The sequence below is a fragment of the Centroberyx gerrardi genome, chromosome 19 (assembly GCF_048128805.1).
Source record: "Centroberyx gerrardi isolate f3 chromosome 19, fCenGer3.hap1.cur.20231027, whole genome shotgun sequence".
Classification (NCBI taxonomy): Eukaryota; Metazoa; Chordata; class Actinopteri; order Beryciformes; family Berycidae; genus Centroberyx; species Centroberyx gerrardi.
The window spans coordinates 2203591-2225546 of record NC_136015.1 but is presented as its reverse complement, the minus strand read 5'-3'; the positions used below and the strand labels follow the sequence as shown (position 1 = coordinate 2225546).

Here is a 21956-nt window from a genome sequence, read left to right as displayed (position 1 = left end):
TCTTATGTACTGTATGTTGACATAAGCCTTGCATTTACATACTGTCAAAGAATATCCAAAACAAACACAATGAAACAGTAACCTACTAGCAATGCTATGGACAGTCATTGGCAGCATTTGCTTGTATGATAGAGTTTTCGCTATACCTGCTGCTTTCTGTGTGATGATGAAAAGGTCACATCACTGTTCAGTATTTCATCAGGCAGAAAAAGTGACCAGACCCAACAAGCAACAAAAACAGATGTTGTATTCATTCCTCCTGTGAATACTGCTTAAAGGAAATATTCACTCTTTATACTCTTACGGTGATATCATCAATCTGTGATGTTCAATGCATTCCAGGAATTATTTTGTGATGAAGTATTGTAATTTACCATGTTGTGTACACACTTTCCCCCAACCTGCCTTATCTACTTCTACTTAAGTTAGTGATTTCCTACATTTCCCAGAATGCCTTTGGACAACCCCCACAGCCCGGGCATGAACTTGTTACATTTAGCTATGTCATGTACGTGTGTACATGACATAGTTAGAAAAGTTAGCTTGATATTGGATGTTGGCTATTCTGCGGCTATTCATTTTTCCACCTTCAATAACTTGTAAAGCAAACAAATAAAAGCACATCAATGAATATATTTGTGATTACTGGAAGAGGAAGAATAATTTACAACCACTTTTTTCAATATTTGAGAAGATGTTTTTCTTATACAACGTGCAGTTCATATGGGGAACAAGCTACTTAAATTTGAATGTGTTCTTACAGCAGAAAAATATTTCTCCAATATTGAAACTAGTGGTTGTAAATTGTTCTTCCTCTTCCAGTAATCACAAACATGTTCACTAATGTGCTTTCCCTTGTTTGCTTTACATGTTACTGAGGGAGGGAAAATCCAATATCAAGCTAACTTCATTCTGGTGTTTACGTGTGGGTGGAGAGAGCAGTAGCGGTAGCGCTAGCTGTTGTTGCTAGTGGAGGTAAAGTGAGAGTCGTGCCCCTTACGCAAATGTGCTGCAACCTGGTCTATTGAGGCTACTGTCAGTGGAGAAACTGGTGTCTCTTCCTCTTGGATTTCTCCCGAGCCCCTTTCACACATGCACCCTGTTCCGTAAATGTAGCGGTGCGCCGTCATGTGTGAAAAGGAGCCAGTGTCAAAATGCCAGTAAATCAATTCTGCCAATTTCACTGCTCAAGGCGTTGTAACGTCATTAGTAAAGGTCCGTATCGACCGTATGTGTGAACGGTGCCATAACATTAACGGCAGAGCAGCACAACGTTAGGATGCTCTGTAGGAGGGAAATACAAACCACTATACACCGGGCTGTAGCTTTCCTTTTTTGACAAAAATGTCGACTTGGAAATACGTGGAAATAAGAGATCCTCGGACTCCGGGCGGACGGAGAGATTAACCTGCTGTGTTTTCAAACTGCATTGACTCCGAACAACAGAAACTGTTACCTTTGCCGGAAAAATTAAAACGGCAATTTTATGGGTTTCATGTGTGAAAGGGGCTCCTGTGTAACTGCTGGACATCCATGCAAAATGGCGACTGTAGAGAGAAGCCCTCGCTCTTTGGGATTGACACCAAACTGACGTTTACCATTGATGTTTTAGATCACTGAAACATTTTCTGCTATCAAACTTCATCGTAGTTGTACTGGAAATATCTCAATGTGACGTCACATCGTCAATAATAAGAAAAATACCACCACAACAACAAAATGGACCCGGGAATGATTGAGACTATTGAAACATTATAAGAAGCTTATTGACTTAGCTAGTTTATTTAGCCTACAACCACTATAAGGAGCTCCAGAAACATTTTTGGACAAACTGACTATACATCCATTAAATTGTCTCTTGATTTTATTGCATGACACACAATGTCACATCATGAATACTTGTGCTAAAACAATAACTCCCATCAGCCAGAAGTGGAAGAAGTCAGTAAGTGAGAAGCATTCTTTATTATTATTATTTTTTTTGAAAGCCTTGTTGAGTCATTGGTTTTGATTAACAACCCTATTAACTAACCCCACAGATATATTATGGTAATTGTGTACTAAGGGGCACTAAAAACCTTACTTGTTGCACCTTTATTGTCTTATTGTAAATAATCCCTGCAGAAAAGACATAGTGCCTCTCATAACCACATTGGACCCAAACTAAACAAGTGATCGCATTTATTGAGAATTTATCATTATGAATAACTGATAAAGGCAAGCTAAAGTGCTTTGGAAATGTATTGAGGTATTTAGCAGGATTGAAGTTTATGTAACACAATCTAAGCCCGTGTCAAAACATTGCAAACAGAGAGAGAGGGAAAGAAGCAACATTCGACTTCATTAGAGGCAAATGTCAGAAGAACATCTCCAGGCACCCACACACACACACACACACACATTCACATAAACATAGTCAGCTACCCACACACAGCCCCACTTGCCTAGCACATTACAGTGATCTTTTTTTTTTTTTTTTTGTTCCATTTTTTTCCATGTTGTAAATTACTCAAATGGTGAACATTTTACTAAGCCACCACCACCACCCCCACCAAAAGCATTCCAGTTCCAGGCCGGTGTGTGCTTTTGAAATCTCATTTGGTCTTTAAAGCCAGAAGCTGTGAGTCTGTCCATGTTTTCAGAAGGACTGAATGGGTCTAGAAGTTCAGTGAGAGTTCTTGTTGACAGTGATTAGCTTTGACCTTGTTGCTACAATGAGTGTCAAAATCACAACGGGAAAAGAACCTCACACCATTACATCATTTTACCCAGACTTGACCAGATTATCATTGATTATATACTGTATTTTACACATTTCTCATATCCTTAATCCTATTTGTCTTTGCAAAAACACACCTTGCAGCACTGATCTGGCTTATGGGGAATTGTGGATACCACAGTTATGATTATAAGTCATAGTAAGTATATTTTAAGTCCTTAGTGGTAATGCTTTAAAGGTGCTATTACACATAGCATTTAACCATTAAATAAATCATTACCACGTTAGTTTTGAGAGTTTTTGAGTATAATTACTGTAAACAAATGAGACCATCGCTGAGAAGATTGGCAGCCTCTATACTTGATGAAAGGAAGCAACGGGGTTTATGGGAAATGCGGTCTTAATTTTGAGGAAAAACTAGTACTAACAATACCATTGGTGTGAGATAGAGGCTACCAATCATCTCCACCATGGTCTCAGTTGTTTCCTTTACCAAGGTATTACAATTAAAACCGCACTAGACAACTTTACACATTGGTGGTTCCAAATGGCAGTGAGAGAAAAATTTGAACTTCAATACCCAGAAATCTTGAAAGGGGATGTCAGTAAACAGAACACAGCATGCTCATGTTTACCAACCCGGCCGGTCTGTGATGCTTTGTACCAAAGGAAACCAAAGGGACGAGAGAGATTTAACGTTGGTGCATCCAGCTTTCTCTGGATGTAGCGCTCACTTGCTGCTGTTTAGGAGACAGAGTGTATTTCATTCTTAAAGCATAACTCTGACCATTTTCGACTTGGGCCCTATTTACCCATCTTTTTCCATCATACTGATTCTGACAATCTCACTGATTCTGAAAATCTCACCAATTGCTTCACTATAGAGCTACTTACATAGTGCTTGCCATGGTGTAGCTCTCCAATAGTCATAGGGCCAGTGGAGCACTTAAAAAATCAACCCCAAAACTATCCAAAGCATTTTCTTTTTTCAACATATTGACACTCACTCTGTAATGAGACGTGTATATATTTAATTTTCAGTTTAAGTAGTGTTTACTGTGCATGTAGACAGGCAGCCACTGCTGCTAGAAGAAGATGAAATTGAAGAAAGTGCTAAAGCAACGGTCAAGGTACCATCAGCACTGTAGGAGAAAGGCATGACTTTAGATAACTCTCATTTACATATTTACGGACATGTCTTAGTACAAAGTAAGCAATCAATGTGATAAAAAAGACATGCTTTGGGTGCTCCATTGACCTGTTGGGACTATAATGGAGAGCCGCAGCAAGACCTAAGCAGCTGTACAGTGCAGATTTCGGTCGGAATAGAAAAGTTGGGAAAACAGGGTCCAGGTTGAAAATGGCCAGAAAGTGGAAGTGAAACCCGATAGCAGACTTCAATTTGGACAAATAGGATTAATCTGGCATCAGTTCAATAGGGATGAGATGCTCTTCTCTCTTTCTCTTTAACCCCACTTTGTGATTAAGGCTGATAAGACGGGTGTATTGTTAGATAACATCTTGGTTGAGTATAGCTTTAATTTTACAATGATATATCAATGTTTAAGAATGCTACATGCAGCACCTTTAATAGCTTCACTTATTTGTAGAAATATATTACAAATGCATGTTTTTCTCTTGCATCATTGTTCAGTTAATAAACAAAAATACTGCTCATTCAGTAACAAACTCATAGTAAATCATTAAATTACTGTGCACAAGAGCATGCAATAATGTTACTGTACTCACTAAAAATCAAATCATAAATGAATTTGCATACATCAAACCATCTTCGTTGTGCTGGGGGTAATGTCACTTCAATCCCATGCCGCTTCTTTGAGAATAAGCTTGTTTCTCCTCACGTTTTCTGAAGTTCAGATTTGATTTTGACGGGAATGACTTAGAACAAGAGTCGACAGAGCCTGTCCTCCACCCTGACTCATCTCCTCAGCGCTGCCTCACATTTCAGCTCCACTCCTCCTCAGCCACGGAGGATGTTGTCAGGGAAAAACGCTGCACTCCATGACAGCACTCTCACTATTCACCTCCTCATAAAGACCATTATCTCAACATTGCTCTGACACTGGGATAACATTGGTGTTGAATTTGACAGTACTGATATCAACATATTATGTCACAAAAAAAAAAAATTCCAAGAGTACAGTATGTAGTGCTGCAGTCAGATATACACAGTATACTGCGGGCAGGGTTGTTGTTTTCCGGGAAGAACTGTCTAGAGCCTGGAACCGCTGCTGTATTGTAATGAGGATTTAACTTTTTTCCATAGTCTGTGCAGACATGAAATGAATTTGCCCCAAAAGCACGACCACAATTTGGATTCTCATTTCGTTTCATCGAGGTGGTTTGAGAGCCGTATTATGACCTTGCAATTTGCAGAGGCAGTGCCGCTTACTCACACTGTGCTCTGCAGTAGGCTATAGCAAGCGGTGCTGTGGTAATATTGAAGGAAGAAAGTGGCTGACTATGTTTGGTGTTAACTGTGGGATCTGAGAATGGCTGGCTGTGTGCAGCAGTGGGATTTTGAACAATAACCGGAGCTGAGTTCTCTCTGATCTGTCCCCCGCAGGGAAGCGGCTCTATTCTCAGCATTACAAAGTCATTCAATTACTTTCATCAGGTCCTGAGCCTGCACCCACAGCCCAGCAGCTCAGCATCCCAGCATTCAATTACATGTGAAACAATGCTATTTTGACTCATTCTATTGTGCTGCCCCTGAGTCAGCGAAAAAAAAGGAAAAAAATAGTTCAATGAACCACAGTGATATCTCTGCATGCAAACTTTCTACAACCCTTCATTTTAATCTGTGCCTGTGCCATCATAGCTTTTGTTTGCCTTTACCAGTTTCTTATGGTACAGAAAAAAAAATCAACCTTCTCATTAGCCGGGGTAGCTGTGGTTAGCGTGAATCAATTTAGTTTGGCCTTTTAATTCAAACCGTGGAAGTCCATGTTGTGGTCCAGTGGCTAGAGGATAAATAACCTAGCGGATGTGTGTCACTGCCACTGCCCTTGTTAGTGCTGAGTAGCAGCCAGTTGCTATAATGGATGCAATGTATAATTAAAATCAATGTATTTGTGTAGCAAATTAAAAAAATTAATTCACATAATTAGATGCTATCCCTTACAAAAAAGTGTGTGAAAACCCACTTGAATTCAAAGCACATGTGTTTTTCACATGTGAAATTTCCCATTTCCCCTGTGAAAATGACATTTTCACTGCATGTGAAGTTAAGTTTTCACATGTGAAACAAATATTGTCATATGTAATGGCAGGTGAAAATGTGGAAAAATGTTCTGAAGTAAAAACTGCCACGAGATGTCAGCACACAATTTGTTCACATGTGACTTGTAAGGGATCTCACTATTTTCCTCTTTCAGTAAGATGAGGGCGACCTTTTTATGCAGTGAGCCAACACATCAAGAAGTTCCCGCTCTTTAGTTATTAGAACTGGTTTGAAGCATTTGCTTTGCTTGTCACTTACATAACAGTCCAATCAACATTCCCTCTCCCGAGTCTCTCCCTTTCCCCCTGATGAGTTTGTCGGATTTAGCTCCCCCCTTTGATCCAAGGGCCCTTTTCTACTGGGGAGATGAAAAGTGAAGCCGGGGGAAAATAAGAAGACACTCACAGTCATCTGTTTTCCTTCTCTAAGGAATATGCATAGGTGGCTCATACCGTGATAAAGAGAACACTGGAGGTCTGGCTCTCAAGAGGCAGACGAAGAGATTACGTTTGACAGAGCCAAGAGGGATGGAGTGGGACCTGCAGATATTGCTCAACAGCCCCTGCTGTTGTCACATAGCAATCTCATCTTGTAGGGGCTAAAAATATTGCCAGACATCCTCGGCATCTGTCTAATTTCAGAGCAAGACCATATCTTAGGGTTGTGCTTTATTTAAACCGGTGATTGTTTACCCACTGAGTACACAGGGTCCACTGGGAAAACCCCTGTGATCACTGTACAATACAGTGCATAATGTCAGTGCTGCCGACATAATGCACTCCATGGCTTCATTTGAACCTCACAAATGATGTGCACACTCCTTGACTATGTAGGCCTCTGAAGTCTAAAGAGCTCCCTATAGCGAGTACAGTACAGTGATTATGTGGCTTTCATCCATTGCTTATTGCATGAATGCACATCATCCCTGCCGACTGCTTTCGGATCTAGCCATGAAATCCAGTTGGAGATGCATTCTACGGAGGCCTAGTTAAGCACAGTCAAACAGAATCGGCCAGATAGTGATGACTGTCTAGGTCAGGGTGAACCTTAGTCTGTGTAAAAGACAATGGCTGGAAGAGAAGCGCTCAGTTATCACATCACACAGTCAGCCGTGTTGAAATGCCTGTCTAGGACTATCAAGACACCGTTTCGATTGCGCCAAAGTAACATGTAAAGAAGTGCAACGTTTGTGTGCTGCTCTTTCAAAAGAGAGATTATACCTTCCCTGCTGATGCGTGAGCAAAAAGTAAAATAAATAAATGAGCATTAAAGAAGTAACGCAGCACTAAATCATCCTCGGCTTTAAGCTCTATATCTCTGCTTCTCCATTTACCAGCGTACGGGAGGATTTTTTGAGTTTATATTTTTGTCCCATTCAGCAATTTTATCTATGTATTTTTAGGCCTTTCTGCAAAGTTTGCTCGGTGTGCAGACGCCAGGGCAAATAGAAGCTATTAAAGATGCTTGAGAATTGAGTCTGTTCATGCAAGTGGAGAAGAGGATCTATGAACTCTCACCCAGGGAAATGATTCACAATACAAGAAACTGAAAGGATGTTCTGAGCCAAGCCTGTTTTCTATCCCCTTCCATCTGTATTCAGGTGGGGTTTCTGGACTTATTTGATTAGACTCAAACACAACTGCACTTTTTCAGCGCATGCAGAAAGGTCAGGACAATGTGTTGCACTGCTGAACCCGGTTCCATGTTAAATATGCAGTAGGGCTGCACTGGATTCCTATATCACTGCCGCTTATGGCTGGATGAGGATCCCTAACATTTACTTTCTTGTTTCATTGCTTCAAAAAGTTCAAGGAGCTCATCAATTATGCTATGAAATAGAGCCCTTAAAACAGCTGATAGAGTAAGAGGGAAAAAATGAATTCTGTTAAAACAGGCACATGAACACTAAATGTACCGTTTTAAAAATTCTTGGCTGTAAATAAAATATAATGGTTATAGAAATCAGGCTTTTTAATGATAACCCTTTGCCCTCATAAAAACTCTTACAACTACAGTTACCTTTACAGTGTTTTGTACACTGGAGCTGCTAATGGCAGCCTTCTGGACTGATATGATTATTCATCCCACCAAAAGAGGAAAGAGAGCTGATGACAGCATTTAACTTAAGTAGAAGAAAATCATCCAAGTAAAAGTAAAACAGTTGCTCACTAAAAATACAGTGAAGCACTTTGTTAATATCAACAAAACTTAACCAGAATTAATATTTTATCATTGTAGTCACTACTGCTATATTCAAAAATAAAAATTACATATGTAAAAATAGTGATTAGAAGTACATTTGAAAAACTTGATTAAAGAAAAAAGAATGCTATAGACCTTTAGAATTTCTTCAAAAGGCAGCATTATACTCTGAAAATCAACTCTAAAAAGTAGGTACTGTAACTGGTGTATCCCTCAGTGTGAAGCCACATAAACATCAACAATCATATTCACTGGATGTGTGTTGCACTATGGCTTTGCCAGAATTATGGCTGAATTATGGCAATCTAAGATCTGTCATCATCACAGACCTGGTTCATTGTTATTAGATAGGAGCACAAAATAAAAATTTCATGTGAGAACTAACTTTCACAGCTGCTTTGCTCCCTGTCAGACACCTCTCAGTAGCAGACAGACTCTTATCTCTTTACACTCTCTCTCTACCTCCCTTCATATACCAGCTCATTTCATTTTTCTGTTCGCAGACTTCCACGGATTGCCAGGGCAGAGGAGCAAAAGCAACTCTTCTGCTTTGTGGCCCGCAGGCTCTACTGCATGAAGCACTACCATGCTACAAAATATTATTCAGCTGCTGCATTGCCAAGGCTGTGGCCTTTTGGGTCTTCCTCACAGCACATCTCTAAACCTTATCTATAATTTCTGCATCAGCGCAATGAAAGGAGAGGTTTGAATCGTGTAAATCGAGGGCTTTCACATGACACACCCTCTGGCGGCTGTATTTGAGATCCACAGCTCTTGGCAACAGTGTCTGTGAACAACCGATTGTATTTCTAAACGACTTGGCCGTCTCGACAGAATTGAGTAGACATGGTTAATTTCTGTGCTGTTGACTGGGAACTGATAAATTCATCACTGATACATCTGATTTTGTGTTTAATGTCAGCTTGTTAGCTAGCTACATATCTGGTGAGCTACGTACTGTTTGGTTGTTAATACATCTGATTTACACAAGCTAACATTAACATTAACATCAGTTGCTTTGCTAAATTAGCCTGCTGGCTAGTTAGCTAACTAACAGTTTGTTCAGGTTAACTGAGCGGACGCAAGCTAACTCTAAGTCTAACTCTAAGACTAGGGCTAAAGACAAGACTGGAAACAAATCTATTTTATCAGACTTTTACTTATAACATTACTGAATGGACCTATAACCACACTGCAACATCTTTTTCAGGTCGGCCTATCTCTTTTTATATATAGCCTGGTTGTTACATATTTAGCCATTTCTTGCATAGCCAGTTTCCCACTAGACCTCCATGATGGACCCAACCGTGGTTGATAGGAGATTGTGACACAACTACAAACCCTCCATAATACATTTTCCCAGACATCAATAGGGATTTGAAAATGTCTGTCCACACAGTCCCAGTGCACCTCAAATTCGGACAGCATCCATGATTTTTTTTTTGTTACGCCGAGTTTTTATGAGCCCATCACTTACTGAAGAGACTCCTGAAAGTGCCGAGCTTGTAAAAGCATAAGTCTCATATTGATTTGCGAATCATCAGATATATACACAGTACATTAGATGTGTAAAAAGTCGAACCTATTACACACAATGAGAATCACCATGAAAATATAAGAGAACTTGGACTGGCTCAATTTCAGTATTGATCAAGTCTGATAATGCTTACCTTATTGATCAGTCACAGAGGGATTGCTGCAAAGAAACCCTTCATATAGGAAACACATTACAGACTTACTCACTTGTTAAATCAACAATGCATGATAAACTCGCTCTCCCCTACTTACTTCAACACTGCCTCATTAGTCTCATGCTATTTCGACCCTACTAAACACTTAAGAAGTGCCACAAGCCAAACCAAGACCTGCCAGGACATCTTAAGTCAAGACCATCAACTATTACAACAGTATTGGAATAACAACCCTCACTTGGCTCCCACTTCATGTGTTAAAGTGGTGTAATGGTCCGTAAAATAGTACTATGATTAGTATTTATATAGGTGTGAGTACAGACTCTGTACAGTCCCATGACGCATTGATGGCGATGGTTCTTTCTGAATATGACAATATGGATTACGGGACAAAATGTGCAGTTAAGGTATGGAGATTTATATATTGAGTTAAATTTTCACAATCTTTTGCTTCCATTCATTAATTAGATACTGCCCAATAAATAACAGACGTTATTTTATAGGAAGTGATTTTTACCACACCATGATGTAGTTTGATAGTGTACAGGTATAGTTATGTAGTTTGATATTGTACAGGTATAGTTATGTAGTTTCATAGTGTACAGCTATAGAGGAGTGATGTAGTGTCATAGTGTAGTACAGCATAGTGATGTTGATTGATAGTGTATAGGTACAGTATAGTGATGTAATTTGATAGTGTATAGGTACAGTATAGTGATGTAGTTTGATAGTGTATTGGTACAGTATAGTGTTGTAGTGTGATAGTGTACAGGTGTACTGCAATAGCTGCGTGAGGACTGACAGAAAAATGACTTCAAAGTTTATCTCCTGTTGTGACAAAAATGGACCGCACATCCTTTAATGGCATTTATTGATGTAATTTTTTTGACATGAAAGCTAAACCCTAGTCAAGGACTTTAAACCTTTAAATATGCACAACAAACACATTACTGCTGTTTGCCTCAGTATAGAGGAGTGAAGTGTCTCACCCTGACTCATTTGTAATTGCCTCCTGGTGACCATGGGGAGGTGACAATATCACCATGGGAAAAAGGGATGAGGGTTTGTGTTGGGTCTTTGTGGGACTGGATTTGTGGCCCAGGACTTACTGAACCTCCTACATACAAAATTATATACTGGGCTGACAGGTAACTGAAATCAAGAAGCAGAAAAAAAGAAGCGCAAAAAGAAGATAACACGTTATAATTATCCCTAAAAAGCTGACAACTATTTAATCCAGAACTGGGGAAACTGTGCATGTGGGAATTACTGATAATGTCATCGCACGGCTACAGTGGCAGCTTTACTGGGACAGTTTTTTTTTTTTCAGCAGAACCGAAATTAATGATGGAAACAAATGTGTAATGAGATGCTTGTAACTGTGGACGAGGATTATTGCAAGGGGGGCGGTTTTGCCTGTCAACAGCTTCAATAGTAATGGAAGATGACTGCCCCATTCTGCAAGACCAATGATACAAAGTGCTGAAAGTCAGAATTACAATCATAAGCTTGTGGATTGTGGGAATAAAATCTCAACTCAACAGCTCTGTCACTGCCTTCAGGCATGCTATTAAATGGTAAAAAAAAAAAAAAATGACAGGGCTCAAAACATCAGGAAATCTTTTTTGTCCCCAAAAGTTTGGAACATGAAGTGGAATCACAGCCTGAATAAAGCATTCATGGATTCACGAATGCACGCACACTACTCAGTGTCTTACTCGATGAGTGTGGCCACCATCCTCTTTCCCTCAAGTCTTGCTTTTATAATCAGCTCCAGAGGCATTTGGCTGATGTCAGCTACATGCGCTTAATATGCTGGTGAAGATGTCGGAGGGGAGTGAGGCAAAAATTATTTTCTTTCAAGCTCTTGCGCTATCTTTGTACAGCCATCCAAAATTGATAACCTTATGTAAGGTGGGCGAGGGAGGGACTGGTGCAGAGATAAGTGTGGCTCGGAGGGCAAACTGGAGAGAGATCCAACTTGATTATTCTGTTTGAATAGCAGAGACACTCGCTCTCTTCTTCCCCCTCCCGCCTTGGCAACACCAGCAGATTCATGACTGCAACCCTGAGACTAATGGTAAACAAGTCAGGGAATCTGGGGAACTCCCCACAGTGTTTTCACACTGGCCAAACACACACACACACACACACACCAAACCCTATAAATGGACAGATGCACTGTTGTAAACATCAACTCCGGCTCAACTGTCTCAAACATAAACACAGATAAGCACAAAAACCTCCCATCCATAAATACAACATACATGTTCGTAACACCACAGATCTCTCTCCGAACAAACAGAGCATCTCCATCACTTCACTAGTGGGCAAAGCGGTAGTCTATGAGCTAGTATATGAATATATGAATGAAGGATGTGTTGTGGAGGAGGTGAAATGGACTCTCTAACACTCCCTCAGTGTTTAAAGCCAAGTCACACATGCACACATCTGAGCCAGAGAAGGAACCCAGCCAATTAGTAGTCAAACTCCAGCACCCCAATGGTTGTTTCAGAATAAAAGCACGAGTAGGGATACGGGTATGTTCGACTAACACCTGAGGCTCCACACCGCTGGTACCATCTCTTTAAGTGTGGCTGCTGTGGGCTTACAGATTTATGGGGTGGGGATGATGGAAGTAGAACAGACAGCATAAGAGCTGCAGTAATTCCAGCATCAGAGTCAACAGCTTTGACAGTTTTCTCTTGGTATGGCATGTTGCATTCTGAGTGGAAGAACACCCTGATTCCCATTTCTCTAACCACACACACACACACACACACACACACACAGAAAGGCATTCTCCACTCCACTGCGTGATCATCATGCAAAAGAAGCTTTCGCCTATGTCGTGATGGAATGAGAATCTGGAGGATCTCTGCCAGTCGCGTCCCTCTGAGAGAAGTTACTCAAATATAAAAAGAGAATAAAAGCACTACTAGTCCGTACCCGGGGATTCGCGCGGCATAACTATGTGCAGACTTCCGGGGATGCGCGCACCACAACTCTGCGCAGACTTGCCAAAAAGGCGCATAAACAGCGTAACTTTGGGAAAATTGAAAAATCAGCTCTGTCAGTCCCTGCCTATGCCAATGCTCAATGCCCATGTGCAGTTTGAGATTGATTGGCCAACCCGTTGAGGAGCAAAATGGATGCGGACAAACGGACGGACGGACAGATGGACGGACGGACGGAGTGTTCCTCATTCTATAGTAGGATACTGCAAAACGCAATGTCATCCCGCAGAACAGAGAACAAGCTGCTCCTCAGACAGCTTTGCAAATTATTGATCTGGAAAGCTAAAATACTCGTAACAGCACCGCTTCCCAGGAAGAGAGAGGCCACGCGGTTGTTTGTTGACATAATCACCGTTCTGGTCACAAGACTCCTCTGATAAGCAAAGAGCTTTTTTTTCATGCTGTTATCTGAGTGACTCTCTAAGAGCTAAGTCATCTGCTGGCGGGGCTCCTTCCAACTCTGGGCATGGGTAAGCATCAGCTAAAGGCTTCCTGCAGGCTTAAATAGCAGCCATATCAGTCACAAGGGAACAACAGCAGCTACAGACTTCAAGCATCTTCTACATGGAAGATTAGCCCTGTTAAAAAGGTCACTAAACAATCCCTCCAGGAAGCTGGGATTTTACAATCGCAATATTTTAAGTAATAATCAGAGACATTTTCATGTAAGGAAATGTCAGTTTTGCTAGTTTATCGCCGATTGATATAACACAATAGTGGTTCAACGTACAGCCAGCTCATGAAAGCTTTTCTAAACACCCACGACTTTCTGATGTGTTTTACATTTCCGGTTTGTTTGGAATAAATAGAAGAAGAACTGGGCAGTTAGCATGAACAGACAAAGAAAAGAGCGCCACCTACAGCAACTCAAACTTCATCAACAGAAAATCCAAGGAAAAAGACGTCACAGTACTGGACACACTGTTTGATTGACAGGTGATCTCTGGGAAGAGCAGTGCAGAAACACCACAGCAATGAGCGCTTAGCACCAAAGATGGAGACAAAACATTTTAAGAAATGAGGATTTTGCAGATTAGCAATTTAATGCATTTTGCAGAATTATCACATGAACAGAGTGCTTCTAATTTTGGCCAATGCTTTTTAACCTAAAATGGTACAATCAACCAAATGATAAGAAACTCTATAACCAATGACTGAGTTTTATGAAGGGAGGTTATTGTAATTTCCATTTCTCCTGAGCCTTTGCAATCTGTTAGAAGTCTTTCTCAAAAAAACACAATGGGCACTTGAAACTATATATAACAATGAAACTATAGTTTTATGTTCATGAAACATATTCAAATGGACTAATTTTATTTGGTGTTTACTGTGCTGATGTTGAGTTACTGGGCTGTTTATTTATTTAGACTGGAATCCAAGCACAGTATTTTCCTTTTTTGTTTGTCCATGTTTGTTTTCTGTTCAGAAAATAAAAAAGTTTTGAATGAAGTGAAATGCAGTATGCTTATTATAATAAGTGATTATATATGACTCTTTCTTAATGGCAATCCCTTATATATCTCTTTAGTACTCCATTAGTACCATTTTTCCTTGACTTTGGATTTTTACCAATTCCAGCAATTTTACTGCAGAAAAAAAAATTTTGCAGATTGCATAGCAAATTTGGGGGAAATATTATAGCAAAATAAAGCTTTCTTGGTAGCAATAAAAGCAACAAAAAGAGCAAAGTCCTGGGGGAACTGACTAAGACTTCAGAAGGGGAAAATATTTGTCCTCACCTCACTTCTTTTTAATCAGTTCGCTTAGTATTTGGATTAGTGTCATGAAATTCAAATGCTACAGGCCATATCTGTATTACAGTAGCCTATGGCATGGTGAAAGTATGGGTTCAGGATTCTATACATGTTCAATTCAGCCCTATTGACACCCAGCCTTTACAGAATGACAGTGGTCTTCCTAAGGTTCCATTGTGAAACACAGCAAATGACCTTTTAGAACAATCAGTGAATCAGCGGAGGAGAGCCAATCTGTTCTGCGCTATCATCTATTTTGTAACTCTTAAATTAAATGATCATGCCATTTCATAATCTGTAACTCATGCTCCATTTGTAACATTTACTATTACTATAGAGCCTGTAACACACAGCATTTCACAGCATTAAACTGTAGTGCATGTCCTTCACCTCAGCAGCTTCAACACTGAATACAAAAACTGGAAAATCATATCATGAACGCAAAATGAAAATGAACAGTAGCGCAGGCTAGGCTACTAAGGGGTTTGAATAATGAGAGTGCATGCAGTATCATTGTGTGTTTGGAGAGCATGCAGATACAATCCACTATGTCTGAACCCATAAAGACATTTTCTGTCTTTATTGTTGAGGCAAACATTCTCCATAATTACTGCACTGTCATTAATCCCTCCACTTTATTGGAAAGCCTGTAAAGCTCGCGTCTCCAGAGTGGTGTGTTGTGATTCAGAGCAACCTTGTAAGTGACTTGAGGAATGAAACCCCTCCTCACAGACTAGAGCTGCCAGAAAAGCCGTCACAGTGTTTTCACTGTCTCTCACTGGTGCCTGATCTGACAGCAGATCTGCATAGTTTTGGTGAGCTGAGATGCCATGCTCAATTTTCTTTTTTTTTTACCCAACCATCTTGGGGAATTAAAGGAAAAAATCTAAAGCACTTTAACATTGTTAAAAAAAAACAGCTATTGGCGATGTACCTTGCATTCCTGGGTCCATTTTGTTGTTTGGTGGTGTGATTTTCTTATTTCCGTGGGTAACTGGCCAAACGTAGACGATGTGATGTCAATAGAGTTTGATATCAGAGAATGTTTCAGTGATCGTCAGGTTTTGGTGTCAGTCCCTCGGAATCAAAGAGCGAGGGACTTCTTTCTAGAGACGCCATTTTGCACCGACGTTCAGTCATCATACAGGGAGAAATCCATCGTAGAAGAGGCAGAGATAACAAATTCTCCACCGATAGTAGCCTCAATAGACCAGAATGCAATGCAGCCACAAGACATGTTATGTTTTGAGTAGCTGGAAAACCTCTTGCCCCGCTATCCCTATTGCTCTCTTCACCAACATGTATAACCCACAGCTCAATGCAACAAGTTGACCTCCTTTCTCTGGGGGTTGTCGAAAAACATTCTGGGAAACACAGGAAATCACTATCTGAGAGCATCTGAAGAAGTAGACAGCAGGTTGAGGGAAAGTGGATACACCAAAAAGGTAAATTACAACACTTCATCACAAAACAACTCCTGGAATGCTTTGAAGATTACAGTTTGATGATATCTAACAGCGGAAGAGTATCTGTGAGGGGACTTTTCCTTTAACCCCAAGAACCCCAAGTGTCAAACTTCAGCCCAACTCCTCTCCAATGTTATCTCTCAATCTCTCCTCATGGTAAAACAACTTCTCTTGAACTGCTGATCATGTGTCCACACATGGATCCCATTGACTCCTGCATACGGGCCAGTGAGACTATGCCTCTGGGAGTGACTGCAGTAAAAAACAATTACAACCAGCTTTAAGCAACATTTATCCTGCACTCATTGCCTCTCCCTCTAATTGCATAGTTCTGTTGGGTGACATGTCATCCCCTCACCCTCAAGCAATTAATTGCCTCTTAGTGGTCACATTATGAATGTTGCATATATTATACAGTAGAGCACCCAACATTAGGGAAGCCATACTGCAAGCCAAGTTCTCTGACGCACTTGGTCAGGTCTTCGTCCTTTTATCACATAATATATTAATGTAGAACTGGACTTACCTCTTATTTGATACTACCAGCAAAAGACTTATAAGAGCATTTAATTTTCTTTTAATGGCACTGGATCTTGAATACTGATGAATCAGTTAAAAAGGACAAACCTCTGAAGATGTGGTGTTGATCACCCTCCCTTTACCTCATTCTGCAGATGCCATTGTTTGCTAATCTCTGCTTGCCAGATACTAATGCATTGGGTATATTAGCTAATGGACAGCCACAACTTTGTGCCAGTGCAAATTATCCCTGCTGCATCTTGAATCAATGGACCCATTCATTACAGAAATCTCCCTTTCCTAATTTTGCTCTATTTTTGCTGGCAGTGCAGTGAAAATCAGAATGGCCTGACAGATCAGCTAAGCAGATGGGAACAGGAGGTGATGTCCAGCAAAAAATTGGCCATAGGCTGTAAGTGGTGTACCTAACCCTTCTCACTTGCACCTCCATGCCCTCCTACAGCCATGTAATCTTCTACCTCCCTGCGTTTTGGCAGCAGAGGGCCCGAGGTCCAGCCTGCTAGCTTTACGAGCTGTTAGAAACCCAGAAGCCATCTTGTAAACGACCAATTAAATGAAAAGAGATCACGAGGGACTGCATACCTGCCCCGAAGGAACCATAAAATCTAATAAGGAGGGAAAAAGTTGGACTGTGCAGGGGGCTCTGCTGAGGATAATTGCAGCTTGGGAATTCCCCCCCCCCCTCCCCACACCCCCATCCCCGCTTAGAGGGATCGGTCTAACGGCATCTCACAAAATATTTATCATCAAATGCAAAAAAAATACTGTAGGCAGCAACGGGGAAAAAAAAATACATTTTTCAAATTTTTTCATCCATCAGGTGATAGAATGCTCAGCACTGATCTGCTAAGATTGGGCCTCACTAGTCCAAATCCCAGCTGGACGTTCTCAGCCTGAGAAATATGGATGAAATGCAAGAGTCCCTATCTGGTGAAGAATGGGGTCGTCAGTAGTGAGCGCAGAGAGATGATTATGCTGCATACATATACAACCAGGTGCCATAACCTTGACAGCCTGAATAAATGAAACAACGGCAAACAAGAGCTGCTTTTGCTTTGCCTTATATTTGAAACACAGGCATGGCAATGTCGTTTAATTCGGTGGTCTACACAGGGCGAGACACAGCCATTGATTGTTCTGTCAGACCGCTGATATTGCTTGGTATACATTTAGAACACAAACGGTCACGCACGGCATACAAAACAGGCAGCACAGACAAAAGAAAAGGAGAGTAAGACTGTGTTGTTTCAAAACATGGTGGGGTCTCCCCTCCACATCTGCAAGTGGAGGAAGGGAAGAGGGGGAGGAAGAGAGGGGAGGTCCCTTGGGACTCTTATTCATATTCTCTTCCCTCGATGATAGACCCACACCCCCAACTGCATGCAATAACACTGATCATCCCACTAAATCTAATTGAAACAGCAGTCTGCCTTGTCTGTGTCCTCCATTCCCTCCCTTTGATCAAACTAGGAGGGGGGGTATGTGTGTGTGACCCTCCTCATAAATATAGGGTGCATTCTGGGACTCTGAAAGAGACAATCAACAGGAGAACAGAGGGAGGGGTCGCCTCGCCTTCATTACTAGCTAATACTGTCATAACCAGGAGAAGGAAAACAAACAGACAAACCGTTCTCTTGATGATAGATTAACTACTATCATTCCTTCTTATACATAAACCAACACAGCCATCATTTTGCATAACTATTAAGATGTGACATACTGTACATCGCTACCATGCAATGCATTTGGACAATGGGACCATGTTTATATACGAGTTGCATTTGTCAAAAGCTGTCAGCACTTTACGGGCTCAGGAGTCCAGGTAGTTTGGTTTTAAATTGATTGCACAGTGAAAACAGTCCCTCATCCTCCTGCATCCTCCTATCTCTCTCATTGGGTTGAGCTCACTGTGTCCTGGAAACAAGCAAACCCTTTGGCAATGAGAGACAAGTTGATTCCTCGCGCAACTGCCAACCCAAACTGCAAAAGTAAACAGACTGTCAAATTGCTTCGCTCATCTATGACTCTATAGGGTCTGTGTATTGTTCCTCTCCTTCACAAAAATATAAAGCATCTGCCAAATCAATCCAACTACAGACCATAACCTCCGCTTTTGCTGTGTGTATCCATATCCCACGAAAGATTGAAAAACAGGCTTAAGTTTTGTATCGTCACGCTGGAAGATCCATGCCGAGAAAACAGTTCAGAATGGTACAGGACTCGGCTGTTGCAATAGGTTTCTCTCAGCCTCAGGCAGAATTCAAAACTCAGAAAATATAGTGCACTATTAGAATCCAGGGAAACAACGAATACTCCTTGGCTGTCGATGTATCTGCATACAGAACCATCCTTCCGTCATAATCTGGTTTGACACATTGGGACTGTGAAGCTGAGGCAGCCGTCACTGGAAAGGCCCTGAGCCAAAACTCTTATCCCACTGAGAACACTGCTGTTCCATCTGGTCCAGCAGTTTGTCCACTGAGTCCTCTTTGTTCTCCAGTTTCAGGTACCTCCTCCCACCGCCCAGGTCTAGCCGAGGCCAGCTTCGGTGAGCCTGCTCCTCCACGGCATCCACAACCTGCCCAGGCATATTCACACAAACCTGCGAACTGTGGTCTCTCCTCATGACTTTGGGTTGATTTACTTGACCCTCCTCCCCGGGTCTCTGGAGCCCTTCTTGCAGACGTACAACAGTTCGCGCTATGTGAGGGTTAGTCCTGTAGCTCATACTGTGGCAGCGCCTGGGCTGGGTAGCCGGGACATCCCAGTCATCCCCTCCTAGGGTGGACATGGAGCTGGCGGACACCAAACAGTTGTTGAGCTTGAAGAGCGGTGTGGGCTGGGGGTTGAAGCTGGCACTCCCCCCATGCTCAGCACCAGACCGTGTGTTAAAGTCTGTCTTGCTGGAATTACAGGAGTTGGAGTGGGAGGAGTGGAGGGAGGGGGGCGAAGCCGACTCCTGGTGGTGGAGGGCCTCTGTTCGTAGGATGGCCTGCTGGTAGATGCCCTCCACCCGCTCCTCCTGCTCTCTGGAGGCTCTGGTCTGGAGCAGGGGCTCGGAGCTGGCCAGCTGCTGCAGGCAGAGGATGTTGAGGTGGGCAGCTGGTAAACTGCTCACCCACTGGTAGTGTTTGGCCATGGAGTTGGCTACTGCTATTTCTTTGAGGTCCGCCGAGGGCACAGCTGCCGACACAGAACAGATAACACTGCGCATCTGGGCCAGCAGCATCTGAGTCTCCCTGTCCCGGTTCTCATACAGAACTGTGTTTGCACAGATGAGGATGAAGAGCCCCACTCCCATGATGACTGGGCCCAGCAGCTTCATCCGCTCACTGTGAATGAGGCTGGCTGTCGACAGCAGGCCCTTGGCTCCCAGACTCCAGCCAGAAGTCTGCGGGTCAGAGATGCTTCCCCCCTCTGCGGGTCCCAAAATGGACGATCTGGACGTCCGGTAAGGCCAGTATCCTGCCACAGCCAGAGCGGTGCCAACAACCACCACGATCACCCCCAGCACAAGGAAGGCACCAGGCATGGAGCGGATGCGTAGCTTGCCTTGGATAATCCCATCCTTCTTCTTTCTGCCGCGTAAGCTGAAGCGAGACTTCCGGTGGCGGGAGGGCGAGGCTGGCGCGGCGTCTCTGGCTTTCTGGGTCTTCATGGCGAGGGTCGGTCCAGAGCCTCTGCTCCTGGTCACACCCTATCAGAGGACTGAGGGAGAGGGGGAAATTTCAGAGTTAAAGATACGAAGATAGCGATGTATTCACATGTTATATGCACTTATTCAAAGACAGATTCCTTTGGTATCTTTTCCCTTCCATACAGCTGGATTCTTTATTTCATTACAGCTGAGAGTAAGAGTTTGAGTGACACAACCAAATGTTTTCCAACTGAAATGCATTTTTCTAACTCTCACCAAAATGGAGACGTTACACATCATTGTACGCCTGGAATGTGTACTTATTTAGCTAAACTGACCTTGGTCACCCATTTATCTGTGGTTGTTTTGCATGCACAGCCCTTTCTCAACGTTAATCAGCACTGAAAATAATTAGAGTGATAACTTCTCAAACAAATTGTACCAAACCTTCCATGTCTGTGGGGAGCTTGTAAATTCAAAAAGGTACAAACAAAAGTAGAGAAACACTTGCACATGTACTGTTCCCCTTGAGTTCCCACATGGCCATAAACAAAGCGCAGTGAAATGGAAAAACAGCTTCAAACACTCTGACTCCAATTACTGTAAGGTCCTGAGCATGTTACAATGACTGTGAAACGCCTGTTCTCACCATGCCGTCTGACAGACAACACACAGCCAAGACAGTTCTCCTTCATAGCTGTGTAAATATTCATGTACAGATGGGGCCAGGCCACATCACGGTTTCCCTCATCAAAGCTCTTTAGATATGGTTTGGGGTCTTTGGGTTGGATGGGGAGCACACCAACTTTCAAGGTTTGAAACAGATGCCAGACTACTTTTTTGTTCATGAAATCATATGTATATACATATATAGCGCAATTAATTTACAGATTGTAAAACTAAACATCGCCCTATGCAGTGTTTGAATGTAGCCTATATAAAAGAAAGACAATGAAACACCAACATGATGATTCCTTTTTAAAAAAAACATGTACATTTTGAATATTTGTCCAGATGTAAGAGTGGCTACCTTTGGTAAACTCCACTTCTAGTAAACCTACAAAGTCAATTTAATAGCTGTTGAAAAGAGAAAAGAGATGCATTAAACTAGTCACACAATAAGTAAGCCACTTTGTCATTTAAATGCATTTTGCTTTGGATAGCAATGCAGGAACACTAACAACATGTCCACTAGAAGAGAAATGACTAGAGTGGCCAATTCAGCAAGGACTAAAATTACCAGCAGCACTCTGACACAAGTTTATGTTGGTAATATATGATTTACAACAATGTTGGCCTCAAAAGGACAGCAAGACTGTCTGAACACATGACTGATCCAACATGGTGACAATAAAAGTCTACCTCCAGGTTATATTGAACTATTTAAATATGACTATGAATAGTGGATTACCCAAAACAGGAAAGCATCAGACTTTTGTTCAGTTTAAGCTGCATTGTTGTGTGTGTGAGCACCCTTGGGAAGCAGCATTCTCTTCACTACAGTCTGTGATATGGTCCCATCATACCGTTCATTTGCTGGTTTTTCCAGCCGCTTTAAACAGCAGAGGGAGATGGACTAGGGCCAAAATACTCCTGGGAAGCCACAAGTTGTGCTTCATGATGGAATTAGACTAGAGCAACCTTGGAAGCTATGCTATCTGAAGCAATGATAAGGACCTCAGTCTT

The 21956-nt window shown here is 41.9% G+C and overlaps 1 protein-coding gene across 1 annotated transcript; it reads right to left on the bottom strand.

Annotated features, from left to right (window-relative positions):
- Positions 1-17685: 17685 nt before the first annotated feature.
- Positions 17686-20382, bottom strand: tmem200b (transmembrane protein 200B). The gene has a single exon (XM_071919188.2). It carries the CDS (start codon positions 20289-20291, stop codon positions 19035-19037), a length of 1257 nt encoding a protein of 418 aa, XP_071775289.1. The 5' UTR covers positions 20292-20382; the 3' UTR covers positions 17686-19034.
- Between the last annotated feature and the right edge of the window lie 1574 nt (positions 20383-21956).

Excerpts from the sequence above, each read along its gene's own strand:
- tmem200b (XM_071919188.2), bottom strand. The coding sequence starts at position 20,291 with ATGAAGACCCAGAAAGCCAGAGACGCCGCGCCAGCCTCGCCCTCCCGC.